Source organism: Amblyraja radiata, chromosome 14 (assembly GCF_010909765.2).
Source record: "Amblyraja radiata isolate CabotCenter1 chromosome 14, sAmbRad1.1.pri, whole genome shotgun sequence".
NCBI lineage: Eukaryota > Metazoa > Chordata > Chondrichthyes > Rajiformes > Rajidae > Amblyraja > Amblyraja radiata.
The window spans coordinates 35,163,130-35,187,994 of NC_045969.1; the positions used below are offsets into that span (position 1 = coordinate 35,163,130).

Consider the following 24,865-nt stretch of genomic DNA (forward strand, 5'->3'; position numbering starts at 1 on the left):
GAGCTGGTCAGATCATAACTACTACCACTGGATGTCCTACTTCCCCTTAAATTGAAGTTACCTTTCATCATAACTATGTTCCATCAAGTGTAGCAATTACCTGAAAGCTCTGCAAGTATACCTTCATTACCCAGACTAGGGAAGCTGCCAGATCTCAAGGAGTTGGCTTGCCATGTGCTTTGTAGGAACAAGTCAGATGGCCAGGAGAATATTCCAGGAACAATGTTTTTTATAAATGTACTTCACCATGTTTCAGACACATGCCTGTATATTTGAATTCTTTTTCATGCTTGCAATGAAATCAAATATCTAGTGATAACAGCAAATATTATTGCTGTGAATATTATCAAAGATTAAGAAGGCATTGCTTTAAGGTGAGAGTTTAAAGGAGCAGTGTGGGACAAGTCTTTTTACACACAGAGGGAGATGGGTGCCCGAAACACACTGGTGGAGGCAGATACAACAGTGGAATTTAAGAGGCTTTGGATGGATGCGCCGGGAATGGAGGGATATGGATCATGTACAGGCAGATGTGATTCGTCTGAAGAAGGGTCCGACCTGAAACGGCACCTATCCATGTTCTCCACGGTAGCTACCTAACCCTCTGCGTTACTCCAGCATTTTGTGCCTTTCTTTGAAATTAGTTTATTTTGGCACCATGTTGGGCAAAGACAATGCAGGCTGAAACGCCTGTTCTTGTGCTGTACTCTTCTATGTTTCTATGTTCCAATACAATCTACTTTATTTCTTCAGCTGAAACAATGTAGTCCTGTACCTCTTATCAGTTATGGGAGTTTGGGGAATGCAGAAAGCATCTGAGAAAGTGAATAATGATGCATGGATTCTGTGCAGTACACACCTTTGATAATCTTGATTCACTACTAATCATTCACATTGGATATTAAATGGGGACAATATTCCAAGTTATGTGGTGTCATATCCCAGAGGATATAACCTTCATACAACTGCACTGATGTATAACCACTCCCATTTTACTGCTTCCCAATGCCCGGCCAAGGCATGCATGTGTACTTCCTCAGAGGTATATCCATAACCAAAATGTGGCTACGTCACACCAGTCCGCACAGTGGCGCAGCGGTAGAGTTGCTGCCTTACAGTGCCGGAGGCCCGGGTTTGAACCTGATTACGGGTGCTGTCTGTACAGAGTTATTACATTCTCCCTGTGACCACATAGGTTTTCTCCAGTTTTCTCTCACACTCCAAAGACGTGAAGGTTTGTAGGTTAATTGACTTGTGTAAATTGTAAATTGTCCCAAGTGTGTAGGATAGTCTACGGGGTGATCAATTGTCGGCACGGACTTGGTGGACCGAAGGTCCTGTTTCTACCTTGTACCTCTAAAGTCTAAAGTAAAGTCAGTCCATCCTTCAGGTGAGTACTCGGGGAGCATTATTATTGCCTTTTACAATGTGTTTGATTCTTATCACTGGAGTTTGAATCTAGTAACGTGCCAGTGTTTGCCCTGGGGTGACAGCATCCGCAGAAGCATTAACCGGCAGGTTTTGGCACGGCCGATGCGGTTGTAAATAGTCCTGTTCCCTGCGCTGATGCGGCTGATCAGTCTCTGTCTCAGTGTCCCAGTCTACGACTGAACATCAGAGCCGAGCTATTCATCACAATTACTGTGAACGGCGGGGCATGGAAGAAATGCACAGATGTTGTGTTGCATAGACAATGACACTGACACCACCATGTGCATCTGGAGTACGTGGCATATCTACTGACTTGGATATACTCCAAAGATGCACTGAGCTGGACTAACCATGCCAACTCTCATTGCTGCTGATGACTATTTGCATGACATCTTATTTCAAAGACCTACCTGGAGAGTTCTGTGCAATGAAGAAGAATTAAGATGAATTATCAACACCTGTACAGATGAAAATATTTGTACATCTAAATATATTTTAATTATATAATTCAGTGGTATTCAGCATTCTGAGCATAGAATTCAATGGTATTAAGCTTTATGAGTGTAGAGTTCAGTGGTATTAAGCTGTATGTGTGGCATTTACTTTTATCAGTGATGAATTTAGTGTCATAAAATCATTCAGCACAGAAACAAGTCTTTCGGCCCAACTTGCCTGTGTCGACCAAGATGCCCCCTCTATACTAATCCCACCTGCACTCATTTGGCCCATATCCCTCTAAACCTTGCCTAAACATGTACCTGTCCAAATGTCTTTTAGGTGGTATTAAGCCATCTTCCAGAAAAACATTTGGTCAAATGGACATTATAATAATTAAGCACAAAATGCTGGAATATTGGTGGAATACTGGAGCATGGGCTACTTGCTTTCCCTCTCTCTCCATCCCCTCCCCCTTCCCAGTTCTCCCACCAGTCTTAAGGGCCTGTCCCACGAGCATGAGACTGCATGCGGCGAGCGTGACCAAACCAGAAGCGGGGGCCGCGCGGAGGTTGAGTGAGTGACGTGAAGTTCGAGCGAAGTCCGCGGGAAGTTTGCGCGTGACGTACGGCGTCAAGACGCTGCGTATGCCCGTCGAGGCAGTGCGTACGGCGTCGAGGCGGCTGCGGGTCGGCAGGCCGTTGCCGCGCGGAATTTTTGAACACTGTCATTTTTTCGCAGCCCCAAGCGATGTCGGGACCAGCTCCGCACAACTCCATACGGCTCCGGCGATCGAAGTGGGACCGGCCCCGCGAGGCCGTACGGCTCAAGCGACCACGTTAGGTCGCGCTTGCCGCATGCAGTCGCATGCTCGTGGGACAGGCCTTTTACTGTCTCCGACTACATTTTATCTCTGTATCGCCCACTCCCCTGACATCAGTCTGAAGAAGGGTCTCGACCCGAAACGTCACCCATTCCTTCTCTCCAGAGATGCTGCCTGTCTCGCTGAGTTACTCCAGCATTTTGTGTCTACCTTCGATTTAAACCAGCATCTGCAGTTCCTTCCTACACATAATAATAAGCATTTGGACTCAATCTCCATAAAACGATTGTCATTCTTCACTGATGATGTTTTACTTACAGTGGTTGTGTAAGCAGCTTCTGGGTCATCTTCTAACACTCTGGAAAGACCAAAGTCTGACACTTTGCAGACAAGGTTACTATTGACAAGTATATTGCGAGCTGCCAGGTCCCGGTGTACATATCCCATGTCAGACAGGTATTTCATGCCAGATGCTATTCCACGAAGCATGCCCACTAGTTGGATAACCGTGAAATGTCCATCATGTTTCTAAAGAGCACAAGAGTTTAAAAAACTCGATTAAATGCAGGAACTATTTATGCCACAGCTCTCTCCATGAACAAATACATGAAATAATTTTACTTTGTTCTTGTACAATAATTTATAAAGGTCAGTGACAGAGTATAATTGTTCTATACAGTGTTTTTGTTGGAGACAAAAAGGTGCTGGTCCATAATATAACAGTTCATGCAATGCTATCAGTGCCTGTATAGTTATCAATATAGTTTCAATATATTATCAATATATTATCAATATCGTTTCTAACTTCATAAATATGCCGGCACGCTGTTCAGGCGACTATTACCACAAAAAAGGCACTGGTTCTACATCAAATGTGATGCTTATGTTTACTTTAGTTTTGGGATACAGCACGGGAACAGGGCCATCGGCCCACCGAACCCATGCTGATCTTTGATTACCCGTTTACACTCATTGTTTTTAACAGAGGCCAATTAACCTGCAAACGCGCACATCTTTCGGATGTGGGAGGAACTTGGAGCGTCTGGGGTACCAAAACAGTCAATGGGAGAATGTGCAAACTCCACATAGACACAGACCATGAGGTTAGGATCTGCCGCTATGAGGCAGCGGCTTTACCAGCTGTATCTCCGTGCACTGTTTTATGTTCCATAAACAACCGTTTATGTTCCATAAATAACTCAATATGTTTTGTTTCCACCATTAAATCAGCTTAATCGATTTTTGTGGTTTACTCCATACATAATCTGCCATGGTTATTTGACATGTATTTATCTACTTTTCCACTTTAGTTCCTAATCCATAACTTAACGTATACATTTTCCTCTATACGGGTTGAACACCGATTTCCACCGCCCTCCCTATAAACTGGACAAAATTATCAGAGCACAGTGGAAATTTCCTGAGCGGTCACATAAGGCATTGTAAACCGAGCGTGAATGGAATGACCTGCTGACCCATCCCCGGCTCCCAACGTCTCCCCGGCTGTTTGGAGCCCTGGCTTCCCACCCCACACCTGACGCACAAGGTGCACCAGCGAACCCCTCTCACCTGCTGCTGTTTCTTGCTGTTCTTGGTAGCTATATACGCTCTCCGTTCGACCACCGCCGCCTGCTTCTCCCGTCGCCCTCCCGCCCGCTAGATGAACCATCATTTGTAGTCATCGGCAATAACGGAAGCCACTCCCTCCGCTATGGTCTGTTATAACAAGGCTTTACTGTAGATGGACCACAGTGGAGGGAGTGGTGTCCGTTAATGCCGATGACTGCAGATGATAGTTAATAGACAAAAAGACACAAAGTGCTGGAGTAATTCAGTGGATTAGGATCTCTGGAGAACACGGATAAGTGACATCGGGACCCTTCCTCAGGCTGATTCAATCGGTTGGTTTAGTCCAGCACTTTGTGTTTCAGTGTGCTCCCCCTCGGGAAACGTGGGCCTCCCTCCTCTCTCACCTGCTCTCACTTCCAAGGTAGAGTTTGTCAGCGACTCTGAGGGAGAGGGAGGAGGAGATGGTGGTGGAGGGGAGGGCTGGAGTGAGGAGAATAGGTCGACTGGACAGAGCGACGGGAGAAGCAGGCGGTGGCGGTGGGATAAAGCCACCGCTAACAGCAAGAAACAGCGCCAGGTGCACCGTGCAAGTCGGGAGTGGGGTTGGAAGCCAGGGCTTTAAACGGCTGGGAGATGGTGGGAGCCGGGGATGGGTCAGCAGATCAATCCATTCACATTCAGCTTACATTTTAACTATATATTTTAAGTTCTTTAAGTTAATTAAAATTTAGATGTAATGCATGTCGTATCAGTCTTTATCACATTCCATGGTGATTTACAGACACGGGTCAGAGCTGTATTGTCGTTTCATTATCACGTGACTTGTGTTGGCCCAGAAAAACGGATAATCCAGAAAGGCTCTGGAACCGAGGGTGCTGGGAAATCGATGTTCAACCTGTACCTTCAAGCTAATTTTATGAACTCTCTCTTTTAATTAGTCTGATTAACTCAACGCAGTTTACAACAGTTGGCTGCCAAATTGGAATTGATAATAATCTTTCATTATGTTCCAAATATGTGATGCTATTTAAATATTTTAGGTAACAATAATGTTAAGCATTTTTGAATTGTAAATGTTTTAAGACTGCTATATTTTAGTCAGATAAAATTATCGAGGCATATGGTGAGTTAGTAGACTGAGGAAAGACCAGTCTTGAACAAATATAATAGAGGAACAAACTATGGAAGAGAAATAGCCTAATCCAGTTAATCTACACTGTAGGCTTGGTCTGCTGTGTCTGTTCTTTGGACTTTTTCTGTTGCCCTCATACAACTTTGCAAACTTGGCGCATTACTACCACAATGGAAGTTTACACCTTGGCTCCTATCCTTACATAGCCACATTTGTAGGCATAGCTGCTGCCTCACGATGCCAGAGACCCGGGTTCGATCCTGACTAAGGGTGCTGTCTGTATGGAGTTTGAACATTCTCCCTGTGACCGCGTGGGTTTTCTCCGGGTGCTATGGGTTCCTCCCACATTCCTACGATGTGTGGGTTTGTAGATTCATTTGCCTCTCTCAGTTGTCCCTCGTGTGTAGTGAGTGAATGCAGAAGTGGGATAACATAGAACTAGTGTGAGCGGCTGATCGATGGTCGGCGTGGACTCACTGAGCCAAAGGGCCTGTTTCCATGCCGTATCCCGAAACTAGAAATAATTAAATGTAATGCATGTCGAATCAGACTTTATCATGCCCTTTTTTGTTCTGCTCGCATTGATCTCTGTGTAAGGCCACTGGCAGTATAAAGGGAAAACTCAGGCGTGAAGAGCTTAATATTTGTGACCATGAGGTGAATGCTGATTGTACTGGGGGCAGCGTGCAGCTGAACCTTGGCTATGTACCACTGGCAAATGAAGCTTTCAGTGTGTGGTTCAGCCCCAGGAATCCATCAAGGTGCAAACTGTTTTGTGCTTTTATCTGAGATTTTACTAAAAGTCAAAATAGAAGTAACCATAATCAGAAACATAATCCCCAGCTCACAAAAGAAAGTGAATTGTCTTCTGAGGGAGTAGGGTTAATCTTACAAGACAGGAGAATTGATAGCTAAATTCACAGCTGGTAATAAGGATTTGTGGTATCATAACACACCAGGCATCAGTCCTTTAAGGTATTTTTCACCTATGGCTGCACTCATATGCATGTGGAAGTATTATATTAATATGTTAATTTGAATACCGGTTCCCTAGGGTCCATTAACTTCAACACTTACAGCTACAAAGTCTCAATAACTGTATCTGATAACCAGAGGTAGACAAAAATGCTGGAGAAACTCAGCGGGTGAGGCAGCATCTATGAAGCGAAGGAAATAAGCAACGTTTCGGGTCGAAACCCTTCTTCAGATAACCAGATCTTCCTTTGTTATGACACCAGTAATAAAAATAGACAGTTGAATCTCTTGGGGGGGAAAACACACATTATCAGGCACTCCACACCGCGCAGAACTACAAATTATTTTTTTTTTGCAATAAATAAAACTAGGTCTGTTTCTTAGTGTAGAAGTTGCCTATGAATTAAAATGATACATAATTTATTCTGTCAGCTATCTCACCCTCAGAAATGAGTCCAGGGATCCATTTTCCATGTATTCCACGACTATCATGACTGGCCGGCCTGTGGGCGAAACAGAGGGAACAAGCAAAACGTTACACAAAGTTACTTGTGTTTGGCTTAAGTGCAAGAGTTAAGGGATGTAATGGTGAGGCTGGGGATGGATGTATAGCTGAGGCGCTGGTCCGGCTGCATTTGGAATATTGTGAGCAATTTTGGGCACTGTATGTGAGGAAGGATGTGCTGGTTCTGGAGAGGGGGTTTACAAGAATGATCCCAGGAATGAGCGTTTGATGGCATATGATGAGCGTTTGTTGGCACTGGGCCTGTACTCGCTGGAGTTTAGAAGAATGAGGGGGGACCTCATTGCAGGGCTGCCAACTCTCACGCTTTGAGCGTGAGACTCACGCCCTCAAGCAAACTCTCACGCCCTCACGCTCATCAGAAATTTCTCACGCTCAGTGGTGAGAAATTTTGTGATCAACGAAAATTTCAAAACTCAGACAAACTGCATGGTCCACGGGTGTTGGAGAGCCGGGGCTGAGGGAGGGATGGGAGCAGAACCAGCGGCCGGAACAGATGCGGGGAGCCGGGACGGACGTGTTTGCCGAGGCCGGCGTGTCGCTCGCTGCAGCTCTGGCCATGGAGCACTCCGGACAGTACATGTCCCGGGCGTCGGAGGCGTCGGAAGCGTTGAGCCGCTGCCGCTCCCGCGAGAGTCTCTGTGCCGAAGGGACAAACTCTCAAAGGGAGGTGGAGAGAGAGAGAGAGGGGAAGGAGACAGGGAGACAGTGGGGAGATAGAGGGGGGGGGTGAGAGGAGAGAGAGGTAGGGGAGAGAGAGGGGGGAGAGTGAGGTGGGAGAGGGGGGGGGAGTGAGAGAGGGGTGAGAGGGAAGAAAGAGGGAAGAGAGAGAGGGGGTGGAGAGGGAGGAGAGGGTGGGAGAGAGAAGGGGAAGAGAGAGGGGTGGTAAAAGAGAGAGGGGGAAGGGGGAGAGGGGGAAAGAGAGAAGGGGGAAAGAGAGAGATAGGGGGGCAAAGAGATAGACAGAGGAGAAAGAGAGGGGAGAGAGGGCAATGGGAAGAGTGAGGTAGGAGGGAGAAATGGGGAAGAGAGGAGGAGAGAGGGGGGAAGAGAGAGGTGAGAGGAGAGACAGGGAGAGAGGGGAAAGAGAGAGGGGAGAGTGTGTGGAGAGGGAGAGAGAGGGGGAGATAAAGAGGTTGGGGGATAGCGAGGGGGAGAGAGAGAAGAGAGAAGAGGGGGGAGAGAGAAGAGGGGGAGAGAGAGAAGAAAGAAGAGGGGGGAGAGAGAAGAGGGGGAGAGAAAGAAGAAAGAGAGGGGGAGAGAGAGAGGGGGAGAGAGAGTTAGGGGAAAGAGAGTTAGGGGAAAGAGAGGGAGAGGGGGGACAAGAGAGATGGGGAAGAGTAAGGTGGGAGGGAGAGAGGGGGGAAAGAGAGGGGGGAAGAGAGGGGAGAGAGAGAGAGGGGGGGGGGGGGAGAGAGAAGAGAGGGAAGGGGAGAGAGTGAGAGGGGGAGACAGGGGAGAGAGAAGGGGTGAGAGGGAGAGACAGAGAGGGAGAGAGGAGAGAGAGAGAGAGAGAGGGGAAAGAGAGGGGGAGGGGAGAGAGAGAGGGGGAGAGAGAGAGAGGGGGGTTGAGAGGAGAGAGAGCGGAAGAGGGGGGGGAGAGAGAGAGAGTCTCTGTGTCGAATCTGCCCAGGTGACCGGCATGGGTTAAGCTGCGGCTCGGTGCATCCTGGAGGACAACCAGTGGCTGCTGGAAGTAAGTACCAAGCACTGGGTAGAAATGGTGGAAGGTAGTGGACTTCAAAATAGGGTGGTTGGTGAAAGCATTCTGCTTGCCTGCTAGATTTTCGCTTACTGTAACTGCAGGAAAAATGTTCCCGATGTTGGGGGCGTTCAGAACCATGGGTCACAGTTTAAGAATAAAGGGGGGGGGGCAGTTAGGACTGAGATGAGAACAAACTTTCTTCACGTAGAGAGTTGCGAATCTGTGGAATTCTCTGCCACAGAAGGCAGTGCAGGCCAATTCACTGGATGTTTTCAAGAGAGAGTTACATTTAGTTCTTGGGGCTAACGACATCAAGGGATATTGGGAAAAAACAGGAAAGGTACTGATTTTAGATGAATAGCCATGATCATATTGAATGGCAGTGCTGGCTCGAAGGGCCGAATGGCCTATTCCTGCACCTATTTTTTATGTTTCTATGCTTGAGTATATGGCAATAAAACTCGATCACTTGATTTTGAAGCATTCATGCATGGTGGAGGTATAATGTAGTCATAGAGTGATACAGTGTGAAAACAGGCCCTTCGGCGCAACTTGCCCACACCCGCCAACATGTCCCAGCTACGCTACCTGCTTTTGGTCCATACCTCCAAACCTGTCCTATCCATGTATCAGTCTAACTTTTTCTTAAATGTTGGGATGGTCCCTGCCTCAACTACCTCCTCTGGCAGCTTGTTCCACACACCCATCACCCTTTGTGTGGATAAAGTTACCCCTTAAAAAGTTACCTCTTAAAAATACTTCATACAAAAAACATTGAAATCATACTTCTACAGTGCACTAAAACATGATTTTAATACATCAAATTTCAAAAAGTTCCTACCCTTCTTCCACACCCTCTCCCCACTCGGTTGCTCCACTCCCTCACCGGGTACCCCCAAGACCAGTGATCAGTGATCGCACAGCCCCCCCCTTTCAAAAACGCTCCAATCCAATTTAAAGCATATATATTGCATTCAAGTGTAAGTTATAAGACTCGCTACAGTATGCACCATATTGCACAATTTCAAGCTGAAAAATGCAAATGTTCCATACCCTCCTCCCCCCCCCCCCCCCCTCCCCCGGTCGCGATGCTCCCTCGGGCTTGGTCTCTCGCTAATTTCTCACTCCCAACTCTCACCCAATGTTGGCAGCCCTATCATTGAAACGTATCTAATAGTGAAAGGCTTGGATAGAGTGGGCGTGGAGAGGATGTTTCCACTAGTGGGAAAGTCTAGGACTAGAGGTCATAGCCTCAGAATTAAAGGATGTTCTTTTAGGAAGGAGATGAGGAGGAATTTCTTTAGTCAGGTGGTGAATCTGTGGATTTTCTTGCCACAGAAAGTTGTGGAGGCCAAGTCAATGGATATGTTTAAAGCAGAGATAGATCCTCGATTAGTACGGGTGTCAGAGGTTATGGGGAGAAGGCAGGAGAATGTGGTTAGGAGGGAGAGATAGATCAGCCATAATTGAATGGCGGAGTAGACTTGATGGGCCGAATGGCCTAATTCTGCTCCTATCACTTATGATCTTATGAAGAGAGAGAGTTTGAGAATCGCAGAAAGATTTACTTGCACGGGCACCTCACATTTGATTCATGCGTTTTCGAACGAATGCGCTTAATATCAAAGCCTGATTTACACACTCATATTTTTGGAATAACGCGCTCAAATTTACACTTGGCAGCTAGTTGCTTACATGTTTAATTTACGTGCCTTTGTATTAGGTGCTGCTTTTCAAGAGTAAACCACCACAAGCTGTCTGTACAAATATCTGATTAGATTATCAGGGAGTGAGAAACAAAACTGTAAGCTTGAGCTTTAAGAACAAACAAATTGAGAGTAGTAGAACACAAGATCACTATAGGCCCACAGACTAAACCCTCCGTAGATTTCAGGAGGCCTATCATGTCCTCTGTAATCTTTGTGCGGGTTGTTTTTGACACTTTGTCTTCGACTTCTTTGGTGAGGTCTTTCTCTGTCTTGATGAAACAAAATGAGGGAAACACATAGCTGGGAGTTTCCATCCCATAGAAAATGTGTTGGAAATTTCAATGCGGGCAGGACACTGTCATTTTATTTTTATTTTTTAGTGATACAACATGAAATGTGGTCCTTTGGCCCTCCGAGTCCGTGCCGACCAACGATTATCCATACTCTAGATATGACTTTAGACTTTAGAGACACAGCATGGAAACAGGCCCTTCGGCCCATTCGAGTCTGCGCTGACCAGCAATTACCCCGTGCACTAGCACTATCCTGCACACTAGCGACAATTTTACAATTTTGCAGAAGCCAATTAACCTACAATCCACCTGCACATCTCTGGAATGTGGCAGAAAACCGGATCACCCGGAGAAAACCCACGCGGTCACAGGGAGAACGCACAAACTCCAAACAGACAGCACGTGTGGTCAGGATCGAACCCGGATATCTGACGCAGTAAGGCAGCGACTCTACTGCTGAACCATAGTGCCACCCTATAGGAACCTACATGCCGTCATGTGGGACCTTTCCTGCTTATTCTGTCCCAAGTTTACATTGGGATGTTATGGACTTTTTGGGGATCACAGGCCTGACTGTAGACTTTTCATTGAATGAGACATCAACGGTGCATAAGGAATAATGATAATGGGGCAATATGCGTGCAGCACATAACTTGCATTCAATGGATACAACAAATGTAAACACCCTTAATGTGATTTGCAAAAATCTGAAGGTGAGAGCAATAGTGAAAAACATGTTTTGCTCTCGTGCTAAATGATCCTCTGGCAGCTTATGGCACGGCAAAGGAGCACAGGTGACCTATTGGGTCAGGACCATACTTCAGACTGGCAAATAATCTGAAGAGGGGTCCTGAACCGAACCAAAAGGTCTCATGTCCATTCCCTCCGCAGATGCTGCCTGATCCACTGAGTTCCTCCAGCACTTTGTGTTTTGCTCAAGATTCCAGCATCTGCAGTGTCTCTGTCCCATTTATAGTGGGTGCATTGAACTTGAAAACGTGCACCACCAGACTCAGGAGCCGCTTCTTCCCCTCTGTTATTCAGCTTCTGAACAGTCCTTCCATAAGCTTGGATACTGTCCGATTCACCTCTACTCTGTTGCAGACATTGAACTCTGTCTATGGAACTGCTGCACTACAATGCTGAGAACTATATTCTGCACACTGTATCTTCCCCTCTGCTCTACCTATTGTACTTGAATTTGACTTGATTGGATATCTTGCAAACAAACTTTTTCACTGGAGCTGGGTACACGTGACAATAATAAACCTAAACCCGCAATCCCAGAGAGCCCCTGGACATTGCAAAGGTCTTTGCCTCTTTTATTTTAATCTTTGCCTCAAGCCTCAAGCAGAGGCAAATCAGCCCCATTGAGTTATCATAAAATGACAGCATCTTTCATGGTGGCAACTAAGCAAGCTATGGAAGAACTGGGAAAACTCAGGCAAATACTCAAATTGGCATTGAATCTTGGATGGATGATTTTGAAAGGCATTTCAATAATCTGTTAATATGTTTAATTCATTCTTTTAACAAAAGGACATAGTGTTAATTAGCCCCCGCTACGATATGAATTAATGAGTAGGTACTGTTTGCTTTAATGGTTTGGCTTGTCATAATTCTGGACAAACTCAACTCATTTGGTGCCAGAATTAGAGAAGTAAATTCACCAGCTTAATGCATATGTATGACTGATGTGCTCAATATATCCACATCACATCTCAGAAAATCTTAATGTTCACATTGGCTTCCAGTTCACATTCCTAGCAGTTCCCAACATTACCTGGAAGAGAAAACATTGTTCCCTTGTTTTGTTAGTCATTTGAGTAGGGAAAAAAAAGCAGATTTTTGATCCACAGTGTGTCTGCACAATCCAATTCAGACCCAGTCGCACTTAATTTCCCACAATTTTATTCAAATAACTTGCTACAAATTAGAAAGCAGATAGATCACTATAAGAATCTATGCAGGAAAAGGACCTACAGCCTCTTGAGTCTACTCTAGTCTTCATTAGTGTGAGGCTGAGGATCAGTCACATGCACTTATGCCAACCCCCATATCCCTTAATCAGTGGAGTTCTAACACATATTGATCTCAGCTTGGAAAGTACTCAACAACTGAATATCCATGTATCTCTGGGGCATCTCGGTACTAAATCTGCTCATCTCGGTACTAAATGGTTGACCACTTATCCTGAGATCTTGCCCTCTAGCTGGAAACTTTGCTGCCAGAGGATTTAGTCTCTTGACATCAACCCTGCCAGTCCTCACCTCTGCACAAGCTCGTATGCATAAATTAAACCATTGCTCATTCTTCTAAGCTCTGAATTATTCTGGCTGCAGCTGGCCTTGATGGCGAGCTGTAGCTGGGTCTATGAAATGGACCCAGAAGCTGGTGACTATTGCATATAGACTCAGTGGGCTGTTTCTATGCATTATGTCCTAACCGGGTATTGTACTTATGTATGGTAATAATCTCACTGATCCGTGCGCTATGCAGAAAAAGAATCTCACTGTACATTGGTACATGTGATAATAAAGAACCATTGAACCATTGAGGAGAAGTTGGAGGTTATACAGCATCGGGAGAGAAGAAATGATGGCCTTGAAATTTGATCTCCGAATGCAATGTGCCTATGCACCATGAATGGAGACAAGGAGAAATTTCTATAGCCAGAGGGTGATGAATCTGTGGATTGCCACAGACAGCTGTGGAGGCCAAGACATTGTGTATATTTAAAGCGGAGATTGGTAGGTTCTTGATTAGTAAGGGCATCAAGGTTACGGGGAGAATGGGATGTAGAGGGAAGAGTCGATCAGCCAGGAATAAATGGCAGAGTATACCCGGGCGTCCTTGTACACTCGTCATGGAAAGTTGGCTTACAGGTACAGCAGGCAGTGAAGAAAGCTAATGGAATGTTGGCCTTCATAACAAGAGGATTTCAGTATAGGAGTAAAGAGGTTCTTCTGCAGTTATATAGGGCTCTGGTGAGACCACATCTGAGTATTGTGTACAGTTTTGGTCTCCTAATTTGAGGAAGGACATCCTTGTGATTGAGGCAGTGCAGCGTAGGTTCACGAGATTGATCCCTGGGATGGCGGGACTGTTATATGAGGAAAGATGGAAAAGACTAGGCTTGTATTCACTGGAGTTTAGAAGGATGAGGGGTGATCTTATAGAAACATATAAAATTATAAAAGGACTGGTCAAGCTAGATGCAGGAAAAATGTTCCCAATGTTGGGCGAGTCCAGAACCAGGGGCCACAGTCTTAGAATAAAGGGGAGGTCATTTAAGACTGAGGTGAGAATTCATCCAGAGAGTTGTGAATTTATGGAATTCCCTGCCACAGAGGGTAGTGGAGGCCAAATCACTGGATGGATTTAAGAGAGAGTTGGATAGAGCTCGAGGGGCTAGTGGAGTCAAGGGATATGGAGAGAAGGCAGGCACGGGTTATTGATAGGGGACGATCAGCCATGATCACAATGAATGGCGGTGCTGGCTCGAAGGGCTGAATGGCCTCCTCCTGCACCTATTTACTATGTTTCTATGTTTTCCATCTACCTTAATGTGTATATGTGTGTATATTCATGTGTGTATATATTTATATTATGGTATATGGACACACTTATCTGTTTTGTAGTAAATACCTACTATGTTCTGTGTGCTGAAGCAAAGCAAGAATTTAATTGTCCTATACAGGGACACATGACAATAAATTCACTTGAACTTGAACTTAATGGAGGCCATTGAACTTCCTATAACCAGACTTCAATGTTATTTCTTGGCACTTAATGTTATGCCCTTTATCCTCCATCGTTGCATTATGGACGGCTTGATTGTATTCATGTATAGTCTTTGTTTTACTAAATAGAACACAAACAAAAGCTTTTCATTGTATTTCAGTACACATGACAATATTAATAATAATAAACTAGGAATGGTTTTCATTTGACCAAACAAGCTTATCATCGACTCTTTTTCACCAAAAATCATTTAATTGCACCTGACCACCAACTGGTCTTCCTCCTCCGCCCAGACAACAGTTTCCCAACCCCTTCCCCAGCCATTAATTCATGTTGATAGTGATAGGAGCAGAATTAGGCCATTCGGCCTATCAAGCCTACTCCGCCATTCAACATGGGTGATCTATCTTTCCCTCTCACCCCATTCTCCTGCCTTCTCACCATAACCTCTGACACTCGTACTAATCAAGAATCTATCTGTCTACGCCTTAAAAATATCCATTGGCTTGGCCTCCACAACCTACTGTGGTAATGAATTCCACAGATTCACCACCCTTATATTTGGGTTAAAAGGATTAACTCTGGTCCATAATCTGCCCAGTGCACATTCATTTATGTATACATTTCACAACACTGTCACAATTCAACCTGTAGAAGTTTGGAAAAACGCACATAAGTGTAAGAAAAGTATAATACTTTTTGTAACGACTCCCTCCAAACGAATGATGTTAGGGTGGTCAAACTGCCCCATGATGCTTGCTTCTTTGAGGAAGTCCTTCCGCTGTCTGTCCATGTAACCTCCTTTTAAAGTCTTGATGGCCACGGGAATCTCCCTTTTCCCAGGTGTCTTCAGGCGACCGCTGCAAACCTCTCCAAACTCCCCTAAAAATGCACACCGTTAGAACCAGCGACTGGGGCAGTTTCTGTTGCAAAATCATCAAGTGTAAGCAAATTTTAATTAGCATGCCTTAAACACTCTGTGAGAAGCAGTTAGCTGCCTCATTGAGCTGTAATATTCTTGCTTTAATCTGTGAAGAGATAGGATTCAGCTGCATAATAATATGGACTAAGCACATTTAGCTCGAGGGTTACATGTCCTGACTATTTGCACAATTCTGTGGAAGTGTTATCTCACTACAAGAACCCACCTCGTTTAAATCTCATGTGCACCTGTGGGATATGCAATTTGCAACTAATTTTCTGCTTATGAAAGATTATTAATGACTATGCTATGCCTGCTCTATATATTCAGTGTATTCCAGGCAGCTTACTGGCAGTGGAGAATCTTTGGACATTAACAAGCAGATGCTTGTTGATAGAAATATTGTACATTTAAATTATTTTTGTCCGACCTGCGTCAATCACTTGCTCAACGGCTGTTGTGTTAACTAAACTTTTTCTATAGAGATGGTGCCTGACCCACTAATGTAGTCCAGCACTTTGTGTCTATCTTCAGTTACAGTTTGTGTTTATCTACAGAAACTATTTACAGTTGGCTGGCAGTGTGAACCTGCATGCACAAAGGGTGGGGCTTCCTTTCAGAATATTTCAAATTACTTGATTTATATGTGAAAGGTGATACCATGGTACACTAGGTACACTAGGAAATTAACTCCAGATACTTAGGTGAGGGAAGATAATGTGAGGCCATGATATATGAGCAACTGATATTTTCCAAAATCCAAATAAAGAATTGACCACTACTAGTTTTTTTATGCTAAGAAGTTACACTTGGATATTCATCATTAGTCATGAGTTTGTGGTGAGAAGTGGTGAGTAGGTATTAAGAGGACCCCTCTAGTAAGTGAACATTAATCTCCACATCAGGACCAATCCTGAGTATGGAACAGGTGCCACACTGATATCTTCAGGTTAGTGAGCAGCATCCCACCTCCTATCTGAGAAGTGTTGATAGCCTCCCATTCCTCCTCTCACTTATTGACAACTCCTTGAGGGATGGGGGAATAACAATGGAGGACCCGGCATGGGGGGGACCGCTGGCAGAGGGGGGGAGGGGGAGGGGGGCCTGGTGCAGGAATGTTACTGTGACTTGTCACATGTGACAATAATGCATTCCTAGGTGAAATCTTCCCATCCCACATCCATTGACAATTTCCCATGGCCTTGAAGCACTGCACAACCCGGTTCCGTTGGAGTTAAATACGAAGATGGTGTTAGTTTATCTGAGAGAGTAATGAATCTCTGGAATTCTCGGCCCCTGAGAGTGGTGAAATATATTTCTTGGGTCAAGTCATTGGGTATTTTTAAAGCCAAGATTGACAGATTCTTGATTAGTAAGGGTTTCAAAGGTTATGTGGAGAAGTTAGGAGAATGGAGTTTAGAGGGAAAGATAGATCGGCCATGAGAGAATGGCAGAGTAGACTCAATGGGCCGAATTTTGCTCCTATGACATGAACTTATCGCTAAATTTCAAACTTTTAATGCAATTTATGTCAAATCCGTAAAATACCCATTGCTTTTGAGTAAAGGCATTCCATATTTCAACTATCTCTTGATGCAAAACTGTCTGAGGAATGCATTCATTGCTGGACCCAGTGTGCTGGGAACAGGCTCACCTCCTTCGATTTAACTTATTTTTAATCAGCCAACAAACAGGCATGATTTTTTTTTAGCACAGAGGAGCAGCTTTTAAAACTGAGGCTAAATATGAATAGGTGTTTACATTCTGGATTTGTCTTGGGAGATCACTCAGCTTTGTAGTGCTGACAACTTAATTCTTCTGCTCTTATTTTCAAAATTAATCTTAAAATGGTTTTCAAGTAAGTAGCCTAGTTGCAATGTTTTTGCTGGGATGCGAGTGATTGTGGGCAGTGCAAATTAACCCTTGATCAGGGAGGGAGCAGGTCGGAGCTGGATAGAGTAGATGTGGAGAGGATGGCTCCACAAGTGGGAGACAAGGACCAGAGGGCACAGCCTCAGAATAAAAGGACGTACCTTTCGAAAAGGAGATGAGGAGGAATTTCCTTAGCCAGAAGGTGGTGATTCTGTGGGATTAATTGTCGCAGATGGTTGTGGAGTACAAGTCGTTGGATATTTTAAAAGCAGACATTGACAGGTTCTTGGTTTTTAAGGGCATCAAAGGTTACGGGGAGAAGGGAGGAGTATTCGGTTGAGAGGGAAAGATAGATCAACCATAGTTGCATGGCAGAGTAGACTCAAAGTGCTGAAAGGCCTAATTCTGCTCCTGTGGCTTATGAACATGAGCTTCATTGCCCAGTCATTCTTAAAAGTTGGATCTCATATTCAATTGAGTGCCATTACAGAAGTTCAACGCTCCTTTTGCTCAGATTCATTCCTGATCCAGCAGTAGATCATTATTGGGGGCCATAGTCAGGAGCCTGACAGAATGGTCTTTCCTCAGTATTTCTAAGGGGTGAAAGGCTCCATTTTGATTAGAGTGAAGCTGCAAAGGTGAATGAAGTGGTTGATAGCATGTTAAACGAAAAGAATAATTAAAACATGAGTAGCACTGTTGCAGATCTTTGAATCAGATATGTGCATAATTTGCAGAACAATGCATTGTGTGCAGTGTTGATCACAGTAGTACATCCCCAGGAATCGCTCAGAAAAAAATGTATAATTTATGCTTGAATGAAACTCCTAGGATCCTTGTATAGTTACTCAGTGACAAGAGACATCCAACAGACAATGTAGGGTTAAAATAATCGTATTTTCAGATATGTACAAAATAGTATTTAAAAATTAATGAACCAAAATTGGAGAAAGAGAAGAAAAGTTAAGAGATCTTAAAATTACAATTAACAACAGCGAATATTTCCAAGACAGATTCTTGCACAGTAGAAGCTCTGGTTACACGCAGGATAGAATATATATGGTTAAACACTGACAAGATAAAATAACATTGAAATGTAGCTGACCAAAATGAAGATAAACATTGTTGAATTAATTATGGAAAACTAAAGGTGGACTAAAATGAACCAATATTTTAGGTTCATTTTTGAAATGATTTGGCGGGACCTTTGAGACCTTGAGATTACGCACCCATTGAGCATTCACAGGTAGCAAATATTTGCTGTGTATTTCTGCAAGTGATGTATTTTATGAATAATATTCTTGTTGCAGACTTGTTGCAATCTGATAATGTCATAAATCAATGAGCAAACCACAAGCAGTGTCAGCTGAAAAATGGTGAGATCCATCTGAAGTATGAAGGTCACTCAATATTTTGTTTAATTGCATATAACAAATAATGATCTTTGTGAAAGTTAGTCTTGAAGTCATGAGGTTGCAGATTCACCCATTATGGGATGTGATGCGAGAACTGCAACAGGAAATGACAGACACAAAGTGCTGGAATACTCAGCAGGTCAGGCAGCAGCTCTGGAGAAAAAAGATGGGTCCATCCAACAGGATGGACCGTTGTGGCTTGTTGGGGAGAGGGGATGGACCTTTTCAAAGGAGCTAGCACAGGGAGGATGGGTGGCATGGTCTTCTGATGTGCTGCAAGAATCGATAATTCTGCCACAACAGTCTGCACATTTAGAGCAATCGTAAAAAAATATGAAACTATCCAACCTACACAATGGTATTAAGATACTGGGACATTTAAGATCAATTTACGTATATATTTATTGGATTGCTACTTAACTTTTAAACAGTCAACAAAATCTAAATTGAGAAGCCAAATTCAGGAATAGGTGGGGGGGGAAACACCCTATTGGTTTGCTCATGGGCCTGGCCAAGATGGCCATTCACGGATACAGGCAGTGGACAGTCGCGTGTTCTACCGAGCGTTTTGCCGGGAGGAGGGGGGGGGGGGGGGGGGGGGGGGGGAGGTGGGCACAGTGATGCAGTGGTAGAGTTGCTGCCTTACAACGCCAGAGACTTGGGTTTGATCCCGATTACTGGTGCTCTCTGAACGGAGTTTGTACGTTCTCCCTGTGACCAAATGGATTTTCTCCGGCTGCTCCGGTTTCCTCCCACACTCCAAAGTGTACATATTTGTAGGCTAGTTGGTTTCGGTAAAATTGTAAATAGTCCCTAGGATAGTGTTAGTGTACGAGGATCATTGGTCGGCAGGGACTCGGAGGGCCAAAGGGCTTGTTTTGTTTCCGCGCTGTATCTCAAGAGTAAAAAGTCAACTGCCTGCCCCTCTTCTGGGCTAATGTCTCTGCCCGCATGCCCCTGGAGAGGGAGCATGCGGTGTTCACGAGGACTTTGGCGGCTTTCCGTGAATGCTGCTCGCCACGGGTGCTCGAGTGTGTCGTGGACAACGGTGACAATGCTGTAATCTGATGGTCGATGTTTGCAAACTGCATAATTAACTGTTTTGATCAGTACAGTACTTTGTAAACTGCAAACTTGAAATAAAAGCTTGTTAAGGAAAAAATAATTCTGTAACAGGATGTTGAGAGATTGAGAAGTAAGAAGTTTAATAACATGATTTAAAAATAACATTAAGAATTAACATGTAGAATTCAAGATGTGGACATAACAAGCAAGAGAGTAGAAATATCCATTCCATGAGTAAAGGAATTGTGTAAAATTATTACCATGGAGGCCACTGAACTGCATAATCGGAGTAAGAGAGATGGTAGGATTAGGAAAAGAAATTGAGGGGTAGGGTTGGAAAACAGGCACAGGAAAAGAAGAGCAATTCTATGGTCTGGTCATAAAATAATTATGTTCTTCATATTTGAGGTATTCTATTAATAGGTTTGTTTACCCGTGGATCTCAATACAATTTTCACAATTAACAAAAAATAGAAAATCAAAAGTGGCAACGTGCTGGTATAATAGATTCAGGCACATCTAGGTGTTTGTCTGAACTGCTCTGCTATACAAGCAGAAGGGTTGACCCACATAGCAAATAGGTTAATGCATTCATTAAAATGGCAGAGATAGTAATTTCTGATGAACACGTTAATGATTTAAATTTATTATCCCAGTGCTTTACAGACCCTGTTTTGTTGAACTAGTGTTGTTAAACAAAATGGTTTGAAAAGGTCACTTGTAGATCAATGGCTTCAGAAAGCTTAATCTTCTAAAGGAACACGTCAGACCAAAACATTCTATTATCCTTAGCACGATGGATTCTAAAGAACTTTCTATTTATTTTTTTACCTGCTCCAATCACTCTCTCTATGCGAATTCTGGAGGGGTCTATTTCTTTCGCAAATTCATGCACTGCTTGAGATGGGTCTTCATAAGTATCTGGATCAATGTATGTCCTTATCCCTGGGACTCTGACTGTAAAGAATTAAAATACAATTTTACATTGGTGAGAATTAAATAAACCTAGCATGACAGAGACATCCTCTACTGATGCACTGGTACATTTTGCTCATGAAGTATCAGCTTTTCACTTAGTATTTTATCACCATACTTCCAGGTATCTCAGAAATTGGAGGTAATGTATGCGGTGTAATCGTCTGATGAGAATTTGTGCAAAAAAAGCTTCTTGGTACTCGAGGCTTCTTGTGGAGCTCAGCCAACGTTTTATGAGAATTATCACGGAAACAGCTGTTTGGTGAATGTAAATACACGAACAATAAATAACATACATTCGAACAATTAGCCAGACGGCTTTTTTTGTTTATATTATTAAGCTATTGTGTTCATCGTTCTAGATGCAATAACGGAGAGTTCATATATTCACGTGAAGAATATGCGACTACAACAACAGCATTTCAACATTTATATTTCAGACCTATATATATAAAATGAACATCTTTGCAGTTTATTCTGGTGTATACAGAGTACTATGTTCACATAACTATTGTGCTGCTGCAAGTAAGATTTTCAATGCTCTGTTTCAGTTTCTGTTTCGGGACATATAACAATAAAACTCTCTTGTTTTGAGTGAACCATCTGCTCTAGTAATTTCCATGGGGTTTAGCTTAGTTTAGAGATACAGCGTGGAAACAGGCCCTTCGGCTCATTGAGTCCACACCAACCACTGATCACCCGTTCACACTAGTTCTTTGTTATCCCAGTATTCCATCCAACACACCAGGGGCAATTTACAGATGCCAATTAACCTACAAACCTGAATGTCTTCAGAATGTGGGAGGAAACCAGATCACCCATTGGAAAACCCACGCGATCACAGGGAGAATGTACAAACTCTGCACAGACCACACCCCAGGTTTCTGGGATTGTAAGGCAGCAGTCCTACCGCTGCGCCACTATGCTAGTTCAGGACTAGATTTTACCCTGAGGCGAAAGTTCAAGTTCAAGTTCACATTTCTTGCCACATGCACCCGTTAAGGTACAGTACCATCCAGCCATACAAACAAAAGAAAGAGGCAACAAAAAAAACCAAACAAAAGCAAGGAGAAGCAACATGAGAAACCAAAGGTGTAAGTGCCAAACATGAAACTAAGAGAAAATACATTAAAAAGGCTAAACCTGGCATAGATTCCAGAGGCAGAAAATTAATGGAAGAATGCAAAGGTGGCAAAAGGTGAGATAGAATGGATCTGGATCTTTTTTTTTAAACAGTGACCTCTAATTCTAAACTCTCCCACAACAGTAAACATCCTCGCTGTATCCACCCTGTCAAAACCCCACAGGATCTTACGATCTTATGATTCTGTCCCCTTTCGCTCTTCGAAACATGGCAAGTGCAGCTTCTCCAACCTTTCCTCATAAGACAGTCCAACCATTCCAGGGAATCGAATGAGCAAATATCCTGTGAAATATACTGTTTACAATGCATTGCCATTCTCCTTCAATAATGATCTCACAAATGATCCTTATAACTGAGGCAAAACCATAAGTTCCCTAGCAATAAACAATAAACATTTTGTTAGCTTTGCTAATTACTCCAACTAGTTTGTGCATATTAGTCTTATTTCAATTGTGTACTAGGGTGCCAAAAATATTAAATGCTTTTGTCAGCCTTAACAACAGAATGCTTTGGGGGTGCAAACCCGTTGTCAGAGAACCTGAGGGGTAACTTTTTTTACACAGAGGGTGGTGGGTGCATGGAACAAGCTACCGGAGGAGGCAGTTGAGGCAGGTACTATTCGCAACGTTTAAGAAACATTTGGACTGTTACATGGATAGGATGGGTTTAGAGGGATATGGGATTAGTGTAGATGGGGCACGTTGGTTGGCGTCGGCAAGTTGGGGTGAAGGGCCTGTTTCCACGCTGTATGACTATGAGATGTGCAGGTTTTCTCAGCAGCTTTGTGGCTTGAGTTAGTTTCGCCCGATTGCTCCCTACTGCCCTCCACATTTACATGGCAAAATGTTCCTGCTCCAGAACAGGACCACATTGCCACTGCTGAAGCCAGCCTCATCTGAAGTTTCTACCAAAAGAATTGTACAAGATAAGTTGGTCTCTTTCTTGCAGCAACAGTGGCAGCTTGCTATTCACTGCAAATTTTGGAGTACTGAATTAGGGAAATGTTATTAATCAAAATCAATATTACAAAATTAACATTCATGAGGAAAATAACAGAACTAAAAATGTCAAAATCCACAGGTCAAGATAGTTTCATCCCAGGATTTTAAATAAAATAATTGAGTACATGACAATTTCTCTAACTTGCATTTTCCAGTTCTTGAATTTGTCTAGATTGTTAAAAAAATATTTTGCCACGTTTTGCACAAATCAAAGAGCATTTACTCAACATAACTTACATTAGAGTCATAGGGGGTGCTTAGAGACACAAGGTTCTGTATCGGTGACGACCCTATACCAACAGTGTCTGAACAGCCAGTTAAAAGCCTGGGCAGATGGTACAATGCAAGTCTCAAGGATAAGAGCAGGTGGAACAACTAAGGCAAGAAATTGTCAATGGCCTGGAGAACATCAATCAGACCCTACTGCCTGGGAAACTGAAGCTCTGGTGCCTACAGTTTGGACTCCTTCCTCGGACAATGTGGCCACTGACCATTTATGAAGCCCCAATAACAACTGTGGAGAAGATGGAGCGAACCATAACTTCATACGCGAAGAAATGGCTCGGGGTCCCACGATGTCTAACTAACATCGGCCTATATGGCAAAGGGGTCCTGGAACTACCTCTCACTAGTCTAACAGAGGAATACAAGTGTTCTAAAGTAAGACTTCAGATGACACTGAGGGACTCTAGAGACAAGACCATCAGTGCTGTTGCGCCGCCCCTAGTAACTGGCCGGAAGTGGACGCCATCTGATGCATTACAGCAAGCTTCATCAGCCCTGAGATACAAAGACATCGTGGGGCAAGTCCAGCAGGGAAGAGGAGGCTTTGGCCTTACGACAAGTAAACCAACTTGGCGAAATGCCACAACATCAGAGCGGAGGACATTGGTGGTCGAGGAGGTGCGGTGACAAGAGGAGGCCGCAAGAAGTGCAAAGGCGGTCTCTCTTGCCAAACAGGGGCAATGGATGCAGTGGAAGGTGTGGAGCGGAGGAAGATCAGCTGGAAAGAACTATGGGAAATGGAAGCAAGCAAGATCAGCTTCATCATCAGAGCGACTTATGACGTGCTTCCATCACCAAAGAACCTCCATCAGTGGTACGGCGAGGATCCAACCTGTGCCCTCTGCCCAACTCCAGCGACCCTCAAACACATCATGGTAGGCTGCAAGACCAGCCTCACGCAAGGGAGATACACGTGGCGGCATAATCAGGTACTAAAAAGCCTGGCATCAGCCCTTGAGAACAGGCGGTGTGCGACCAACTCCTTGCCTCCGAGAGCAAGCAACCCCCTCCCCCTAAGGGCAACAACCTTTGTCCGAGAAGGACAGAAAACATCTAAACATCCTTCCACCAGATCAGAAGAAGGAAACCTATGCAGGGCCCGCGACTGGAGGATGCTGGCGGACATTGGCCGACAACTAGTTTTTCCACCTGAAATTGCTTCCACCAACCTCAGGCCAGACTTGGTGTTCTGGTCCCCTTCACAGAAGACTGCTTACATCATAGAGCTCACAGTTCCATGGGAGAACTCTGTTGAGGAGGCCTATGAGCGTAGAAGCTGCATTACGCAGAGCTTGCAGCAGAGGCAAGCAGCGTGGCTGGAACACCAAAGTCTATCCAGTTGAAGTGGGATGCAGAGGATTTGTTGCGTCATCTACCATCAGACTGCTGAAGGAGCTTGGAATCCACGGTCAGGCTCTGCGGAAGACCATAAGATCACTCTCAGAGGCGGCTGAAAGAAGCATCATGGAAGCAGGACCCTTTGGCCCAACTTGTCCATGACGACCAAGATGCCCCATCTAAACTAGTTCCATTTGCCTGTGTTTGGCCCATATCCCTCCAAACTGTCCCTAGACAGTCTACTAAATAGGAGTCAAACTATGATGGCAAAATTGCTGTTCATCAATGAAACTTGCAAGAAATTTAAGGCTGACTCCTTGGACTGTCAAAACAATTAGTTAACTAAATTTAATGTACTATTGCTGAAAATAATGAGGTATTTTATTACTAATTATACGAAATAATGGTGCAGCTGGTAGTGCTGCTTTATCACAGTGCCAGAGACTGACCTCCGATGCTGTCTGTATGGAGTTTGCACCGTCTCCCTGTGACCGTATGGGTTTCCTATG

General features: G+C 44.1%; 1 protein-coding gene across 1 annotated transcript in view; it reads right to left on the reverse strand.

Annotated features, from left to right (window-relative positions):
- The window catches only part of epha6 (EPH receptor A6), a 519,829-nt gene that overhangs the window by 26,072 nt on the left and 468,892 nt on the right, over nucleotides 1-24,865 (reverse strand). The window contains exons 10-13 of the mRNA XM_033033136.1: nucleotides 20,445-20,570; nucleotides 15,036-15,221; nucleotides 6,807-6,868; nucleotides 3,008-3,217 (exon numbers count right to left, since the gene is read on the reverse strand). Of these exons, the coding sequence (XP_032889027.1) occupies nucleotides 3,008-3,217; nucleotides 6,807-6,868; nucleotides 15,036-15,221; nucleotides 20,445-20,570 (584 nt within the window). The remainder of the gene's footprint in view (nucleotides 1-3,007; nucleotides 3,218-6,806; nucleotides 6,869-15,035; nucleotides 15,222-20,444; nucleotides 20,571-24,865) is intronic.